General features: G+C 53.3%; 1 protein-coding gene across 1 annotated transcript in view; it reads left to right on the plus strand.

Moving 5' to 3' along the window:
- Positions 1 to 18,617, plus strand: part of Neurl1 (neuralized E3 ubiquitin protein ligase 1) — a 76,410-nt gene that overhangs the window by 42,625 nt on the left and 15,168 nt on the right. Inside the window, 2 exon segments of the mRNA XM_051146739.1 lie at positions 14,637 to 14,878; positions 15,224 to 15,545. Of these exon segments, the coding sequence (XP_051002696.1) occupies positions 14,637 to 14,878; positions 15,224 to 15,545 (564 nt within the window).

The raw sequence follows: 18,617 nt of genomic DNA on the forward strand, positions 1-18,617 counted from the left end.
CTTGCTGAAGCCTGCCAGGGTTCCCTGTTGCTCTCAGGGAACTAGCCTGGTCTTCATCCTAATCTTCCAGGCCCTAGTGTCATTTAGTCTTGCCAACAGCAAGGCTCTCCTACAGATCCAGTTCTATCCATACCAGCCTTGTTTTGGGAATATGCTGGTCTCCTTACGGGCCTGTGGGCCTTTGCGCTGTTTATTTTCTGTAGCACCCTGTTCCCCGACACACTTCCACAGTACATGGACATGAACCTACAAATCGTGCCCTGCTCTGGCTGCTTTTCAGGAAAGCCTGCTTCAAAGCTCACCAGAACCCGAATCCGTGGTTTCAGAGTGCATTTTAGGAAAGTGACGATGTACTCTGCATGGTGGTTGACTGAGAAATGTCTGTTTCTCTCAGACCCATGAGAGCTCAGCCTTGCCTATTAGGGATCACATCTCACCCTCGCTGTGTAAGTTAGTGTTCGGCATGTAAAAGACGCTCAATAACTCTGGGTTTAGCTGCATTAGGTTGCTGAGCCCTGCTCAGGAGAAGCTGGGGTGCCATAGACTAGGTTCTAGATAGGCCATGGCTGCCTCTGCGTTGTGCAGAATAATACAAGGGTTAAAAGAGACCTAGCTATGGGGCTCAGAGGAGAAACAAGTTCCAAGAATGGGGACTTACCAACTGCCTGCGGCCTCAGGGAGGCTTCCTGAATGGTTTCCCCAGTACTGGGCAAGTAGGGAGCGAGCATCATCTTCAGTGGGAGAAAGCGGGAGCCAGGGGATGAGGGAGGCTGGTATGCGGGATGCTGAACCGTGAGAAGACTAGATTGCCATGTGGGAGAGGCTAGTGGGCCAAGGTCCAGCTAGCTATATTAAAAGGCAGGTGGGAGCTAGGGGGCGGCTCCCTGGGTAAAGTGCTTGGTGTCCACACATGAGACAAGACTGTGGCTCCCCAGAGCCCAGGTAAAAGCTAGGCAGGCTTGGTGGTTGCCTACAGTCCCAGAGGCTGAGGAGCAGAGACAGGGTCAAGAAAACTGGCTAGCTAGACTAGCCGATGGGTGAACTCTGGATTTAAGTGAGTCAGTAAAGTGTCAACTTCAGGCCTCCACATGTGCATGCTAATGTGTTCATCCCCACATACAGCTGACCCCATATTCACACATGTATATACACCATGCATGCATACACATGTAATTAAAGTGTGTGTGTGGGCAGGGGGCGGTGCTGGAAAGAGACACTCCTGTGTGTAACCCACTTAGAGCAGCGCAGACTTGTCAAGGCTTTGCCTTAAGACTGAGACCATGAAGGAAGGGTCAGGTGCCTCAGCCACTTTCCCCCATAGGAAGGGGCTAGGGGAGTGTGTGTGAGTGTGTGTGTGTGTGTGTGTGTGTGTGTGTGTGTGTGTGTGTGTACCCACAAATGAAGGGAGCTACCTTGTATAGAATTCTGAGTTACAGCTTCTTCTTCTGCTTCTGCTTCTTCTTCTTCTTCTTCTTCTTCTTCTTCTTCTTCTTCTTCTTCTTCTTCCTTCTTCCTTCTTCCTTCTTCCTTCTTTCTTCTTCATCCCTGGTAGAGAGAACCACCATGCAGGCTCTAGGCCCTTGCACCCAGGGCCTGCCCAAATTTCTAGCTACTGACCCCAATTAGGTCTCAATTGTCCCTTAGGTCTCTCTGTCCTTCTGCCAGATTCCAGTTGGGGGAGGTTATGTGGTACGTGGGCTGCAACAGTGTCTTGAGCCCCATACAGTGCTCATACCTGAGTGCCTTTGGATGTGGGGCATCCCCCCCTTTCCCCCAGCTCCTTCTACAGTCCCTAGTTCCCCACCCACATCTTTGTGAACATAGATCCTTGACTCTAAGGACAGGGCCTGGGAAATGGCAACTCTCACCTGGGGGAGGCGCTTATCCTGGATAGAGTGTGACAGTGTTTTCTAGACCTGCCTAGGCTGGAGTGTTAGTGCTGCTGGGACATGCTGGGATCCTCAGGCAAGTTCTTTGTTTCTCAGAATACCCACCTTAGCCAGGCTCAGTGGCGCACATCTGTAATCCCAGCACTCGGGAGGTAAAGGCAGGCGGATCTTTTGAGTTCGAAGCCAGCTTGATCTACAAAGTGACCCCAGGACAGCCAAGGCTTCACAGAGAAACCTTATCTTAGAAAAAAGAAAAAAAGCCAGGCACAGTGGTGCACGCCTATACTCCCAGCACTCAGGAGGCAGAGGCAGGCAGATCTTTGTGAGTTCAAGGCCAGCCTGGTCTACAAAGTGAGACCACGGCCAGCCAAGACTACACAGAGAAACCCTGTCTTGAAAAACAAAACACAAAAACAAACAAACAACCCCCCCAAAATACAAACAAAACCAAAAGCCAACAGCCCCCCCCCCCCTTTTCTGTAAAATAGGTGTAAGAATAGCTCCAACCTCCCAGAGCAGTCCCTGTGCATTGCTCCCTGCACCGTGAGTCCTCTGTGCATGGCTTTGCCCTTCTGGTGGCAATTTGGGCTTGCCACCTAGGGCTAGAAGGATTTTCCTCAATTTCAGCCTCTGTGCTTTCTTTTTGCCTAGGTGCAGGGTGCACCTGCACCTTAAGATTCCTCCAGAGGCCGTGTGACTCTGTGGGAGAATGCATGTAGTGCAGTGGGCAGGAGGGGAGTAAGTGGGCACAGCAATGATGCTTAGGTGTGTACACGCACACATGTATTTGTGTACACATGCCTGTTCATAGGCGCATGGCACAGTGTAGACATACTGTGCGGGTCAGTATGGCTGTGCAAGTGTGTGAATGTGTGTGGTTAAAAAGACAACTGGGCATGGGGGTAAAAGCCTGGATTCTGGCACACTACCCAGATCCTCATCACAGCCCTGCTGCCTTCTGGTTAGCTCTCTTTTCATAGACTTCTGGATGTTGGAAGGTTCTAGTGGTGCCTATTGATAACAGCAGTGGGGATAACCATGAAGGAGCTAATCTTTGGGAAGTATCCTTGCCACAGAGTCTGGAAGAAGATAGAAGTGATGTGAGTTCTTTGCACCTAAGTTTCCTAGCTTGACTGTGGTACCCTGAGGGCAGGGGCAAAGTCAATACCGTTCCCATCCCATCCCACCCTTGCTTTCCTCCTTATCTGCATGGAGTGGCATGATGCCCTCTGAAGATTGAATGGCTGTTGGCCTGGGTGACCGTGCATCTCCACGTCCATGGGACAGTGTCAGTGTGTGTGTGTGTGTGTGTGTGTGTGTGTGTGTGTGTGTGTGTGTGGTGTGTGCTCCACTGGGGCATCTCCAGCGCTTTCTGGAGCTTGGCTATTTCAGGAAGCCTCCAGTCTCCTCCTCCTTATGTAAATAAACATGACAGATCCCTTTGCCTGAACCAGCACGGAAGGTGGGGGAGGCTCCCAGTGGGTGGGAGCTGGGAGGCGGCAAGCACAACCAGGGGGTGTGCGTGTGTGGCCGGCTGGCTGGCTGGCTGGCTGGCGGGGCGGGCAGGCGTGTGCATGCAGGAGGGAGAGAGGAGAACGTAGGGGCGCAAAAGGGGCCGCTTGGCCCTGCCATGCCGGCTGGCCGCGGGGGAGGACAGGGGGAAGGAGGAGGGGAGCTGGCAGCTAGGGCTGCTCGGTGACGAGGCCGGCCGGCCAAACGAAGGTGGCCAAGCTGCCAGCGGCCTGAGATGGGGGGACAGATCACACGGAACACTCTCCACGGTAAGGCCCTAGTTGATGTCTGGGGTTCCACCCACCCCAAGCCTGTGGACCACTTGGGAGGTTGGAATGGAGAGGCATTGAGAAAGAGGGTTTAGTCATGTGTCTGCTCTGTCACTCTTGGTGGGCTCTGGGGCTGTGTGTATGTGAGTGTGTGTGTGTGTAGGGGTGGTGTTTGGGTGTTTGGCACTGTGGCTGGAGAAAGAGGTCTAGGGAAAACTGGAAGGCCAGACATTTGAGTTCCCCTACAAAGTGGCCTTGTCCTCTTACCAGGGTATGGAGCAGCCTCTGAGTGGGATGTGAGGTCCTGGGTATCCCAAATGTACCTCTTGATGCAAATCTCACTTAGACAAGTGGGGGGAGAGTTTATGGGTCCTGGAGGTAGTCTGGGAGAGATGTCTGGGTATCCCATATGTATACACAGTGCCTGTGCTCTTGAGTTTGCGTTGGAGATACCTGTGGGTGTATACCTGTGTCAGCTTGTGCCCAAGCACACAGGTGTGCTTAGTGGCAGCCCCCACAGAGCTTGACCTGGTTCTCCAAGAGAGGAGAATAAATATCTGGCAGATCCACAAGTAGGGAGGGGAGGAAGCGGGTTGACTGGCATCCTATGTGCTGGGCTCCATTTGCCTGGACTCCCGTCTCCTGGACTACCCTGCTCTTGTGCTGGGGTCTTGGGAGCAACATGGCCAATGTGGAAACAGACCCAAAGGGGAACCCTTCCTCAGAAATGAAACTAGGAGCCCCTACAAATTATCTGGAGTCAGAATGCCCGCCTCGATGTCCTGTGACTCTCCCTACAAGGAAGGCAGGGTTCTTGAAGGTAGGCACCGTCCTGCTGAGTCCATGGGAGAAGCCCAGGCAGGAAGGAGGGCAGTGTCAGGACCTGGGCTCTGGCTTAAGGCTCGGAATGGCTGACCAAGGCCTGGCCTGCCCGCTGTGGCCAGGGCTCACTATTGGCAGAGGGTCTGGAGCCAGTTGACATTTTCCACTGGGGTCAGACCTGGGCAGGCTGACTGGGCAGGACGGAAAGGCCCTTGAAGCACGTGGCCACTGTCCTCTGGCTGCCTTGGAGCAAACGATCCACAAGTCTTGGGGCATGAAGCCCTAAGAGCTGCTGAGCTCATGCTCTTAAGTAGATGAGATTGCTGTGATAAGGATGCGCCGGCTGTATCCAGTGTTCTCATGTGTCAGCGGGACCAACAGTAGCTTCCTTCACAAGGTTATAGGGATGAGTATACGGATGGGGCTGAGTAGAGAACACAAAGTGGAGCCACCTGGGTCCAGGGTCAGACAGAGTCCTTCTCCTTTGGGTATCCCATGCCCCAAGGAACAGAAACATAACTGGGTGGGCATCTAGACTGAGTAGCCATTTCTGAATGTTAAGCAAGTGTCTTATTTGCCTACACTCCCCTCCCTGTCAAGTCAAGCCTCTCTTCCCCCTGCTTGCCCGGACTGTTGCCTCAGCTGCCATCACATGAGTAGGGGGTGTGTGGAGGGGTGTGGCTGGTGGAGGGGTGTGGTTGTGTCTATCAGTATCAGCAAACACCACCCATCTGTCCTCACACGTCTGTACCCACATATGTCCTTCTGTTCTGCATAGTGATTGCCCCATGGCTCTGCTTCTGCCTCTTTTGGAAGGGGAGCAGGGGCCAGGGGAAGACACAGACTCTGGCTGCTTCCTATGGGTACCATTACTCTGCATGGGTTGCTTGGGCCCCCAGAGGTAAAGACAAATGGCCCTCAATAGCATTTTCAAAAGCCTTGGATTTTGGGGTTGGCAAATATTTTGGATTGCTTGGTAACAGTGAGTGAAGAGAGGTGGCAGGGGCCGACCCTGCCATCTGTATTGTGTTTTATCTGCTGTGTGTGTATGACATCATGTTTTGGGTGTCCACAGATGGTATAGCTGTGTTTTGAGTCCCTATTTATACACCCATGTGATGTGTCTTTGTTTATTGAAGAGACTGTGGTGTTTTTATTATAAGCAGACATGTTTGTAGTGTGCCCTGTGATGGTGGCATGTGTGTGCGTGTGTGTGTGTTGCTGTGTTGGGTTGGTAAAGTGGAATCCAAGTCCCAGAGGGGAGCAGCCAGGCAGAGCACCGATGGGCATGATAAAGCCCATTTGGAAAATGGTTTCTGCAGTTACGTACTCTGTCTCTTTCCCTAGGCAGGATTTGGGAGCTGCTCCTGCTCTTGGTCTGAAGGGCAGGGTGCTGGGGTAAACAGGGTGGCAAGTCCCACAGGGAGGCAGCAGAACACTGAGAGAGAGTCTTCCCCCTCCCCTTTTCTTTCCTCTTCTCTCCACTTCCTCCTTTTTCTTCCTGTAGTGTTCATCAAGTCAGGGAATGAGCCCCATGTTTGAGAGGTGATGTATCACTGGCATCCAGGTGGTCACCTCCGGCGTGGTCTCTAAACCTCACAAGCCCAAGCATCAGAGTGATCTGAGAGACTGAGCCCCACTCACCGCAGAGAGATGACATCGCCCAACTGGGAAATGGCGGGGGCTCAGCTTACACAGTTGGTGCCTCAGATGAGACATGTGGCCTTGTCTCACTGAGCTGGCGCTTTGCTTTCCCTTCTTGGGTTCCTTAATCCCGAGAGTGGCAGCAGGGCCATGGCCTCCTATGGCCTTATGGGTCCTGAGATTAGCACAGAGCAGCTGTGGGTGGAGCCCAGGGCCATAGAGCTACTGTGATATGTCAGTCTCAGGGAAGGCTAGCAACAGGCTGTCCCAGCATAACCCAGCTCAGCGTCGTCAGTGGACACCGGCAGGGTTGGGTCTGTAGGGAGAGAGAGGAGTGTGGGGTACAGGTCTGGTTTGGAGCTGAGGTGGGTATGGAAGTGTCAGAGAGCCAAGAAAAGTTGAGGCTGATCAGGGCTCCTGGTGGATGAGGCCAGGAAGGCTGCAGGAGGGAGGGGGAGAGGAACAGGTCCTAACTGAAAGCTAGAAGCTGCCCCAGTCTTCCTGGCTAGTGCCTAAATTGGCCCCTGGGGCAGGGTAGGAAGGTCTGACGGCAGAGTGGGGATAAGGATCAGGTTGGCTGGTCTGGCGTTCTCTAGGCAGCATCCTTGGCACATGACATCATATGGGGTGAGCATCGGGGAAGGTTTCACTGCGGGTCTTCCGTCCACATGTGCTTGCTGGCATGTACGTAGGCATGAGCTCTGTTGCCCCTCCACCCTCAGTCCTGCTGGGCTCCCAGGACAATGTTCCCTAGGTGTTCATGTCCACTATTTTACATACCCACCAGCTACCTAGAAGTGAGTACTTGGATTGGACCCGCAGTAGAGGAGAAGGGCTCAGGGAAGGCATGAAGTCCAGGAAGTAGATGGCAGTTACCAGGGCCTAGGTAGAGGTGCTTCCTCTAGGTACCAACTTTGCAGGGTGGGAGCACGAGAGAGGCTTGTATGAAGGATCTCAGCTGCAGGGACGGGTTGGCTCTCATGGAATTCTCCAGTGACTGTGTGTGTGTGCAACATGGGAGTGGCTCTGTAATGGATGCTGAGAGGTGACACCATGTGGGGCAGGGACTGATGTGAGCCATACCTTCCCTTGTCTCAGACCTGGCTTTGGGGTAGCCCTGGCAACAGAGGGACAGTGACATCAGGCTGAGCCATTTGCAAATTCCCCGTGGAGCTTTAAGGTAGAAGGAGGAGGAGATGGTCTGGTCCCTCTCTCAGGTGATGGTATTGGAGCTGCATCCACTGGCTGCTGGGAACATCTTGGGATGTCACCATGAGCGAGTGAGGGTGAGTGGGCAGGAGGCTCAGCTTAGAGATGAATTTGCCTGTGGGGTGGCTGTTCTGCACATCTTCAGCCACCCTTCTTTCCTCCCATATCATCCTGGACTCCGTCAGTGCTGCAGGCAGCTTCAGGACATGCCATATGCATTGTCAGGGTTTTTTGGGGGCTGGGGGGCATAACGGGGTGTTGCGTGGCTCCTCATGCTGGGCTGTAACAGCAAGAGTGTACGGGACTGAGGCTCTCGAGATGGGCTCAGGGAGGGCAGAAGGCAGGAACTACAGTGAGTAGGTTGGCTGGCTGGCTGGGGCAAAGCGAGGAGCCCTTGTGCAGTGTGGCTGGTCTGAGTTCAGAGCTCAACTAGGTGCCCTTGGCAAAGTCATTAGTTTTCAGGGGAAGTTCTGAAGACTGTGAACTAGGGCCATATGTATTGTTATTGCCTATTGCCTGTTGCTGCCTAACAAATTACCCCCTAGTGCCCTCTGCCTGAAACTGCAAGCATTTAGCCAGCTCACCATTTCTGTGCCCTGGAATCCTGTGGTTTCATAGGGGGGGGGCCCAGGACCCCTGGCTTCTCCACTTTTCTGAGGTTGCGGTCAGTTGGCTGGGCCTGCAGCCTCATCCAAAGGCTTACCTGGAGGGGAGCCATCACGAAGATTACTCACAATTACTGGCAGTCCTCGGTCCTCCCCTCATTTCCGTACAGGCATGGCAGCTGGTCTCCCCAGAGGGAATAATTCAGAAAGGACAGAGCAGCAACCAAGATGAAAGCGACAGCCCAGTGGGAGTGACATTTCATTCCTCCAGCTGAGTTCTGCTCTGGAAGCCCACACTGTAAGGGGAAGGGGCCACACAAGAGCAAGAAGGCCCAGAGACAGATGGTCCTCTTGAGCTAAGTTCAATAGAGGTGCTTCCCACAGACACTCACCTCAGGGTTTGAGAAGGTGAGACAGGCTGGATATGAAGGTCAGGGAGTGCAAGGACTGGTGCGGGAGTCATGAATTTCCTCTCTGCTTTTTTCTTGCCAGCAGTGTGGAGCTGACGAAGGATCTTGGTCTGGTAGAGTTGTAGTCAAGTATATAGCGTGGGGTCTTGGCGCTGGGTAGGAAAGGGAGCGCCTCTCCACGTTCTGATGTCTCCACTGGCCACCAGTAAGGGTGAGGCCCAACGTGGCTGCCCAGATGGGAGAACCGAGCACTGGCAGTCCCCTTTCATTGTTATTCTGTGCTTTGGTCTGAGCAGTGGAAAATAGCTGTGAACAAGATGGCAGCCTTTCCCCCTGGGAGCCTCCCAATCCACCATCGAGAAGGGTAGACACCAAAGAACCTCGCTGCCCTTCCCAGCCAGGAAGTGGCTCTGCAGAAGGCAGGGAGTCGTCTGAGGGACTTTTCTCAGCTCTTGCAAAGATACATATGTCCAAACCACTGGATGCAGAATTGCTGAGGAAAAGCCCTGTGTAACACAAGTGCCTCAGGGGTGATCCAGGGTTTCAAAGTCCTGTGTAGTGGGGAACACTCTGCTTAGGGCTAGACGGGTCCCCAGAAATCCATAGCAGGGCCCTCCCCCAGAGACTTCTGTCGGATGAGCAAAAGGGCGGGTCCATGGTGGCCAGGGGAGGAAGCCAAGAAGTAGGTGGATCCATTCCTGGAGGTGAGCAGGGATGTGGAAACCTTTGAGGAAGCCACTGTGCTGCTGCCCAGCTGGGCAGTCATCTCCATCGCCCTGCTTGCCTACTTCCTGGCCTGATGTTGGACTCAGGTGTTAACATTTGGAAAATTGCTTTGAATCAATGTGTTCACCAAGTCCCCACCTGGGAGAAGTAAGCAAGGCTGATGGGCCTCCTTTAAAAAAAAAAAAAAAAAGATTTATTTATTAATTTTTATAATTTTTTAATGATTTCTTTTTATTTCATGTGCATTGGTGTTTTGCCTGCATGTTTGTCTGTGTGAGGGTGTCAGATCCCCTGGAACTGGAGTTACAGACAGTTGTGAGCTGCCATGAAGGTGCTGGGAATTGAACGTGGGTCCTCTGGGGGAGCAGCAGCCTGTGATCTTAACTGCTGAGTCATCTCTCCAGCCCCCTTAAAGATTTGTTTTTATTTTAAGTTGCATGTATGTGTGTACCTTTCTCTCGGGGGCGGGGTTATGTGCACACAAATGCAGATGACTGCTGAGGCTGGAGTTATAGGTTGTGGGTCCTGAAACACAACTCAGGTCCTCTGCAGGAGCATATACTGAACCGTCTCTCCAGCCCTAGGAGCCTCTTTTTATAAAGAACTCAAGGTCCAGAGTGGTAAAGCAACTCACCTGATGTCACACAGCAATTTTGCAGCCTGGTTAGGGTTTGAACTGAAGGCCGCCTGCTTTCAGTATTCATAGTTTTTGCCTGCCCACCCCTACTCCCCCCCAAAAAGTGAGTCAGTCTTTGTAGGAGACGGAAATGAGTCTGGCACTTATATTCAGGGCCAAGGTTCAGAACAAGATAGTGTGAGAAGTGATGGGTGGGACTCAGCTGGGCCCTGAAAGACACTCAGGTGGGGCTGGGAAAGAAGGGGTGTGGGCAGGCGGACCTGCTGGAGCAGAGGCCACGGAGGTGGGAAGGCATGGAGTGGTGTCCCTCGTAATGACCAGATGACAGTGACCACCGAGGTGCCTCGTTTGATTCCATGAAGGCCTGTGGTGACCCCATTTCACAGAAGGGAAAGCCGACCCTCTGTACAGTATCCGCACACAGAGCACAGTGGCTGCCTTGGAGACAGCCAGGATTAAGCTCAGATCTGGGCTCTCTGCACTCTGGCTGAGAGACCACAGTGTAACTTAACTTCTGGCGGTGGGGCGGGGGGGGGGGGGGGGCTGTGTCAGGTGGCATTAAAGGAAAAGTCAAGACACTGCCCAGTGTGTGCATCAGGGCTTCGTGCTGCCTCCCACACTCAGCCTGCTCCTTGACAGCTCTGCCATCAGACTCCACAGTAAATCTGGGTAGAGCTTGGTGGGGGCCATGAGGTCATCACCCCAGTGTGTGTGTGTGTGTGTGTGTGTGTGTGTGTGTGTGTGTGTGTATGTACACATATGTACACCTACCTCTCTTGTGACCTTGTGAGGACCAGGGGATGTGAGCTGGAGCTGGCTGAGGGTCAGGCCTGTGTTAGCATCTTGCATACTCAAGGAAGCTGACGAGTCTTCCTTCAGCATCAGCATCACCAGGGCCCCTCAGGGAGGCTCCCATAAGCTTGTAAACTTGTTACTAAAGGGTCCTACCTTGGACATGTGCTGGGAGCTGGTGGCAGGATGGGGCCTCTGCTTATGTGGCTGTAAAGTCCTCAGGCCCAGTACAAGCCACACCTTTGCTGGGGTACAGGTGTCTCCTCAGTGAAACCTGTTTCCTCTCCACCTACTGTCCCAGAACAGGAGGACATGAGCTCTAGTATTGGCTACAAAGTGGGTAAAGCACCCTCGACACACACACACACATTGGAAGAGCACTGGTCATTCATCTACAGAACAGGGACCTCACAGTGTCATAGTGAACATCAAAGTGACAGAAGGAAGCCACTCCAGCTGCCCCCTCTGGGTCTTTGGTGCCAGAGCTGTGCACACAGTGTGCTCTCCTCTACCTCCAGTCAGTTGTGACAGGGAGGGAGACAGCAGAAGCAGGGACTCTACGGTGGAAGTCACTCTGGTCAGGCAGTTCACATTAGTCACCTCTGAGGGGGCCATTCACAGTAGAGCCCATAGCTGCCTCTAATGTGGTGGCCCTGACACCTTAACCAAAGAGGTGGCTCCATGTGTTGATCACACAGCGTCTTGAGAGAAGCAGGGTCTGGGAGTCGCTCAGTGGCTGTCCTAAATAGCCTTGGGACAGTAATATGGACAGGAGAGGTAGACCCAGACTTCACACTCCCTGGCATTGAAGCTGCCACCGTGCCTTGTCTCCAACCCCCCGGGAAAGGAATAGCACCCATTTCACTTCGCAGGTTGGGAGGGGACATATGGTTAAGGAGAGTGTCAACCCAACTTGGCTTGGGGACTTCCATGAAGTAGTGTCTAAACCCTAGGAGCCAAGTGATGGAGGTGTCTTGGTGGCCAGAAACTTTCAGTCTTTCTCCCTGCTGCTGTCACCATCAGAAGACCTGGTGTGTGTGTGTGTGTGTGTGTTGTGTGTGTGTGTGTGTGTGTGTGTGTGTGTGTGTAGTGTATGTATACATGATTTTCCTCATGCCCAGCAGTTAGAGGAGGACATAAAATGTGCTCCTGAGACAGGGTCTCCCACTGCATGCGGAGTGAGTCTGGCAGCCAGCAAGCCCCAGCAATCCTCCTGTCTCTGCTCCTGTAGCTGCACACACAGCTCTGCCTAGCTCATGATGAGGGTGCTGAACTCATGCCCTCATGCTTGTTCAGGAAACATCTCCCTGGCCTCAGCCCCTTGCTAAAGTCTAGTGTCTGGTCAGTGAAAAATCATCCTTTGACTATAGACGGGTTCGGGGACCGCCGTGTAAGTTCTGTGACTGCCGCCACTATTAAGATAGAGAACATTTCTGTCACCGTGAGAACTTCCTTCAGGCTTCCATGTGGCCAAGCCCTTTCCACTGACCCTGCAAACCTCTGTCTCCTTGGTGTCGCTGAGATGCAGTCATGTAGTAGGTGACCTTTTGCTCTGGCTTTTTGCCATGCATCTACGTTCTTCCACTTTTCCCTCAGAGCAACCACATTGTGTGGACACACCCACTGCACTCACCCCTTCCCCGGCAGAGGCTTGCTGGAGCGGTTTGAGGACAGCCAATCAAGAGGCTATATACTGTGTGCAGAACCATGTTCTCAGTTCTGGGGGGTGGGGGTGGGGGCGGGGTCCTGAAATGTAGTGTTCCATCATATGGAAGCTGCCGGCATCTCAGGCAGACTGCCAACCTGTTTTCGCCTTGGTCTGGCTGAGTCCCAGCACCACATGAGGGACCGTGTAGCTGGAGGGGACATGCATGTGTGTGTGTACATAGCTCAGGCCAGAGGATGGTGTGAGTCCTGGTATGTCTCTGTCTTAGTCCCTGAGACAGGCAATCCTCCTGTCTCTGTCCTACACAGCGCTGGGATTGCAGGCACTAATGTGGCCATGCCTGGCTTTTTATATGGTTACTGGGGATTTGAACTTGGGCCCTCATGCCTGCCTAGCAAGCACTCTTAGCCACTGAACCCTCTTTCCAGCCCTAGCAGCAGGAACTAAGATTCAAGGTGCTGGGTGTCTCTTTCAATAAGGGTACCTGGAACTACTGCCACTCTCAGCCCTTTACCTGGGATGACTTCCCACCCTCCACACTACCTAGAGGCCACTTAGGAAGCCCTGTCACCTGTGTGGGGCTGAGATATTCCAGCCCTTGTGGCCTTGTACCTTTAGATGGTTCTAGAACATCTTGTCTTCCTAGAGAGAGCAAAGCAGCTCTTTTTCACGCTATCCCTTTCAGGCCCCTGGCACACAAGAATCTGCTCTAGAGAAGCCCAAAGGGGTGTGCCCAAGGGTCACATGGTGCTAGGATGTGGAGCCTGGTGTTGGGGCTCTCAAGAGAAGGGAACCAAAGTAAGTGTCCTGACAGGCTTGGCCTCCCAGGCCTCCAGACTTGCCCATTCTAGTTCCATTTTTGTCTTCTTCTTCGCATGTTGAGAGAGTAGAGGGCTCTGTGCAGGCCTGCTGCTAACCACATCTCAGTGCATTGCTATCTCATGAGGACCAAAATCTGAAACACCCCCAAAAGGCCAGTCATAAGTGGAGGCGTCCCTCCGCCTCCTTCTGCCCCACTGCTCTCCATGGCTTTGCTTAAGATGACAGGATGGGCAGGCTCCATTTTCTGTAAGACTGATGGGGCACAGGGTCTTGGGAAGAAAAGGCACCCTAGCTCCTTGCCCATGTTAGGGTGCCCCCCGCCCCAGCTGCGGATCCTGAGGCACAGGCCAACCAGTGTCAGAGAGACGCCCAGCTGATGAGTGGCAGAGAAGCCACCAGACACCTTGTCCTGCAGTCTTGCCTGTTTCTATATGTCTCTTGGCTGCTAGCTACATGTCTGTAAAGTGCTTGCCCCTCCCCCAAGCCTGCCCTGCTCTCTGTCCCACTTCAATAGGGTATCTGTGGAAGAAAGCACCACACTTTTGTCTGGTGCCCCCAGTGCTACCGGCATGGGTAGTGTTAAGCCTGAGTTACATAGGGATAGCCTTGAGGGAGGGACATCGTGTCCTAGACACTGAGGCTGACATGGCCTCTATGGTCACAAGCCCACCATAGCTCTGCCTCACCAGATGAGTCCCAATGGTGCCCTGTCCCTCTTCTCCTCCTCCGAGGCATTACCGAGAGGCGAGCCTCCTGGTGGGTCTTCGGGTGGTGGTTACTGTGTGCCCTTTAGCACGGTGATGTCCATCAGTGTTTGTGTCCTGGGAAGGACGGTTGGCTTCAGGACAAGAGCCATGTATGTTTGTGGTTCCAGTGGCAAGGGCAGAACTTGGCACTTTGTAGATAACGAGTGACTATGAATAAGATACGTGAATGAGGGCTGGAGAGATGGCTCAGAGGTTAAGAGCACTGACTGTTCTTCCAGAGGTCCTGAGTTCAATTCCCAGCAACCACATGGTGGCTCACAACCATCTACAACGAGGTCTGGTGCCCTCTTCTGGTGTGCAGTTGTACATGCAGACACAGCATTGTATACATAATAAATAAATCGTTTTTAAAAAAAATACATGAATGAATAAAAGCAAATGAGTGCTGATAGCGACAGAGCAGGGTGTTAGCAGGGTGACAGGCCATCATGGGTAATGGTTGTGGGGAGGAAGACAGGATAGAGGTGGCAGCGCAGGGCTAATAACCTGAGAGAACAGCGATTCTCAGCCTCACCAGTGCTGCAACCTGTTAACATGTTCGTGTTGTGGTGACCCTAACCACAAAATTATTTCTGCATAACTGTAGTTTTGCTGTACTTTTATGAATTATAAGGTAAATATTGGATATGCAGGATATCTGGCATGTGACCTCCAAGGAGGTCGTGACCCATAGGTTGAGAACCCAGGCAGTAAGGATGGTGGCCAGGAAAACAGCAGATGGTAGCAGGAAGGAGAGCAGTTACAGCTGGCTGTGCTGGTGAACGTGGAAATGCTGAACAGTGGTGATCCCCATTTCTCCCCTGGACCTCCCCGGGGAGACCCTGATCTGGCGCTGTTCTCTGACGCTATGGCCTGTTCCTTTGCAGACTCCATCGGGGGCTCTTTCCCGGTCCCCTCTCACCGATGCCATCACAAGCAGAAGCACTGCCCGCCTGCGTTGTCAGGTGGGGGGCTCCCGGCTACACCGCTGCTCTTCCACCCCCACACTAAGGGCTCCCAGATCCTCATGGACCTCAGCCACAAGGCCGTCAAGAGGCAGGCCAGCTTCTGCAATGCCATCACCTTCAGTAACCGCCCGGTGCTCATCTACGAGCAAGTCAGGCTGAAGGTGGGCGCCCCCGACCCCTGCCTTTGACCTCTTTACTGCCATGGCCTGCTGTTCCGCTTCCAGCCTGCCCCTCTCTTTCTACTTGTCCTTCTTTTGGTCCTCACTCCTTTCCTGGCCTTCCTGGATAACAAGACTCATTGGGGAGTGGCCTTCACCAACCAATAGGAAGGCCCCCCCTAGGGTGGGGGTGGGGGAGGGAAGACAAGCCACACCCTGAGTTTTCTGGCTGTAGGGCACTCCCAAGAGTTGGCTGAGGGTGGTCTGTAGAGAGCCCACCCTTTCCCCCTCGGTCATCTGACCAAGGAGGAGAGGCTAGCCTGAGGCTCCCCCACTCCCTGTGGCCAGATCACCAAGAAGCAGTGCTGTTGGAGTGGGGCCCTGCGACTTGGCTTCACCAGCAAGGACCCTTCCCGCATCCACCCCGACTCGCTGCCCAAGTACGCCTGCCCTGACCTGGTGTCTCAGAGTGGCTTCTGGGCCAAAGCATTGCCCGAGGAGTTCGCCAATGAGGGCAACATCATTGCCTTCTGGGTGGACAAGAAGGGCCGTGTCTTCTACCGCATCAACGACTCAGCTGCCATGCTTTTCTTCAATGGGGTCCGAACAGCGGACCCACTCTGGGCCCTGGTGGATGTCTACGGCCTCACGCGGGGTGTCCAGCTGCTAGGTGAGTGCCGTCCCCCTACCCCATTAGTTGCAGGTGCTGGGACTGACCTTCAGTCTCCCAAGTCATGGGGGTTGCTGGTGGCATCCCTAAGGCTAAGGGGCCCAGGAACAACAGGACCCAGGGCTCTCCTGTGGACTGCAGTTTCCCACTTCTGGCTATGGCTTTGGCGAGTGAGATTATGACCCACACAGTTCCTCCCTCGGGGTGCTTTCTGAGTTGTCTGCAACTTTCACCAGCAGAAATGGCAGCCCTATCCCTGCCCTGGTAAGGGTAACCATTGTTACTGGCGGCCTAGGCATGTCTTATAGCAACCCGGGGACTCTAGTGGAGGAGACTCACATTCTAAATGGATGAGTGGAGGAGCCAGCTCTCCATAGTGGGTCTCCCCTGCTCTTAACTGAGCCCTCTCCTGGCACTCAGGCTCCATTCCTCCCCCAAGAGCTTTCTGTTTTCTTTTCTTTTTCTTTTTCTTTTTTTTTCTTTTTTCTTTTTTTGGTTTTTCGAGACAGGGTTTCTCTTTGTAGCCTTGGCCGTCCTGGACTCACTTTGTAGACCAGGCTGGCCTCGAACTCACAACGATCCGCCTGCCTCTGCCTCCCGAGTGCTGGGATTAAAGGCGTGCGCCACCACACCCAGCCCCAAGAGCTTTCTGAAGGGTTAGGAAGGGGATGAGAGAGGGGAGCAGGAGGCACTGGGGGTGGGGGCAGAGAGGGGAGCAGGAGGGCACTGGGGGCGGGGGCGGGGGTGGGGGCAGAGAGAAGACAAACAGCCTGTAGGAGTTACCAGGGGGAACATCAGAAGATGGGCTGGACCTGAGCACCAAGGGACAGGCTTCTGGGCCATGGAATCTGCCAGGACCGCCAGGGGCCTCAGAGAATCTGCCTGCCTAGGGTCACCCAGTGAGCTGGGGGGTGGAGGCGAAGTATAGCCCAGCCCGTCTTCCCAGATAGATATATGTGTTCATGTATATTCAAGACTGTGCTTACAGGCATGTGAACTCTATGTACAGGCAGAGCCTAATCGCGTCTCAGCTTCCTCATCTGGAAAACGGGTTCTGGAAGGAGCTAAAGAGGCCTCGTAATGTAGCTTGCACTGTCCTAGGTATCAATGATATGTCCAGCCAACACCGGCTACTTCTGTCCCATCCCCACGCCCTTTCTTTTGCAGAGAGAAATGCCACAAAGGGGTGGGGGGTTCAAACCCTGTTTGCTTTTTTTCTTTTCTGACTTCTAAGCCTAGAAATTGTGAATGTTTTCAGATTGCTTTCACTTGCATTAAAAAAAAAAAAAGAGACAGTGAAAGTAAAAACAAAGACATGAGTAATTGCCAGAAGCCTCTGTGTTAAGTTCCAAACATCAGGAGGCTGTTTTTATTAACTAGCAGTTTGGGAACTTTCTGTTTTTCAAGTCAATAAAAGTGTTCCTGCTCTCATGCTGACATGTTGAGAGCCCAAACAGGCTATTCCTGGTGACAGCTACTGAGAAGGTTATCCAGGCTGGCCGGGAGGCCTCCCCCACTTCCTCTATGTACTGGGTACACCTGAGACCTCTACCCTGCCAGACAGTATGTGCCTTAGCTAGAGAGACAGATCCAGGCTTGATCCCGGTGCAGCACAAGGATGTCTGTGCCAGGCAGTGGGCCCATCTGTACTGTGTGGCAGTAATAACTGCGCTGAAGACTCTTTAGACTTCTCAAAGGATGGGCATGTAAGGATGAGCTGATACACGGCAGTGGCCAGTGGCTGTCAGTCATCCCGGTCTAACCTGAGCAGGACAGCGCTTAACCTAAAGTTAAACGTAACCAAAGCTTAAACGTAAGCTCTAGCCCATGTATTCAGTCCAGCCTCAACTGTCTGCTCAGAAAAGTGTAAATCCTGTGTCTTACCCAGGTCCCTGCCACGTGGTGGAAGGGCAGAGAACAAGTGGCTTCCTTCTCTTGAGAAGGTCTTGTTGGGGGAGTGTGAAGGAGGTGCCAGCAAGACTCTTTGTCCTCCCTAAGCAACGAATACTCCTTCCTCCTCCAGGGCCTGAGACCTGGACCCAGGGCCTCCTGCATGCCAGGCAAGGTGCTCTACCTCTGAGCAGGAGATCTGTGCTTTTTGCTCTGACGTAGGGTCTCAGTGGGTTGCCCTGCAGTTCTCCTGCCTCAGCCTTCTAAGTAGCTGAGATTACAAGCCCTGTGCCACCACGTCTGGCTGAGAGTGCCTTTTCTCACAGTCCCGACTTTGGCCTGAAGGCCCAGCTTGGAAGCTGCCTCCTCCACGCGGCCTCTGAGTAGAATTTTCTTTTCTATCCTCTTCCCACCGCAGCTCTGCAGTCACAGGGAGCTTTAGTCCATCCTCATGTCTGCTTCCCCACAGGACAGGGGTTTTCTCTGAGGAAAGGACCCAGATCTTACACCACTAGCTCCCTTTAGAGCAGTGGCCCTCAACCTTCGGGTCACCACCTCTTTGGGGGCGGTGCTGAGCAACCCTTTCACAGGGGTCGCCTAAGACCATCAGAAAACACATATTTACGCTACAATTCATAACAGTAGCAAAAATCACAGTTAAACAGTAGCAGTGGAAATTGTTTTCTGGTTGGGGGGGTCACCACGTGAGGAACTGTGTGAACAGGGTGCAGCACTGGAAAGGTTGAGAGAACCACTACTTTAGAGGAGACTGTCTCATCCAACCTTGCTGGGTAGAGGTTGCAGCAAGGGAGGGAGAGGGGAGGCTGGCTGAAAAAACAGAGCAGGTGGGCGGGGCTGACGGAGGCCAGTCCTACCCTCAGACAGCCCCAGGCTCCCTGGACAGTCAGGGAGGCTAAGAAGACACCAGGATTCAATCAGCACACAACCTGAGAGAGTGGTACATTGCCAACCTCTGTGGTCATAGCATCCTTTTCATCTGCCCAGACGCTTCCATCATTAGCTCACTTAACCTCTCCGTGGGCCCAGAAGAGTGTTTTTCATCCCCATTAGGCAGGGAGAAGACTGAGGTCTGTGGAAGGCCTGGTCTGCCCATGTAGGGATGTGGCCGAGCTGGGTCTGAACAAGGAGTTCCATGGTAAAAGCCTTTCCCGTGGCCCTTCT

Source organism: Acomys russatus, chromosome 5, assembly GCF_903995435.1.
Source record: "Acomys russatus chromosome 5, mAcoRus1.1, whole genome shotgun sequence".
NCBI lineage: Eukaryota > Metazoa > Chordata > Mammalia > Rodentia > Muridae > Acomys > Acomys russatus.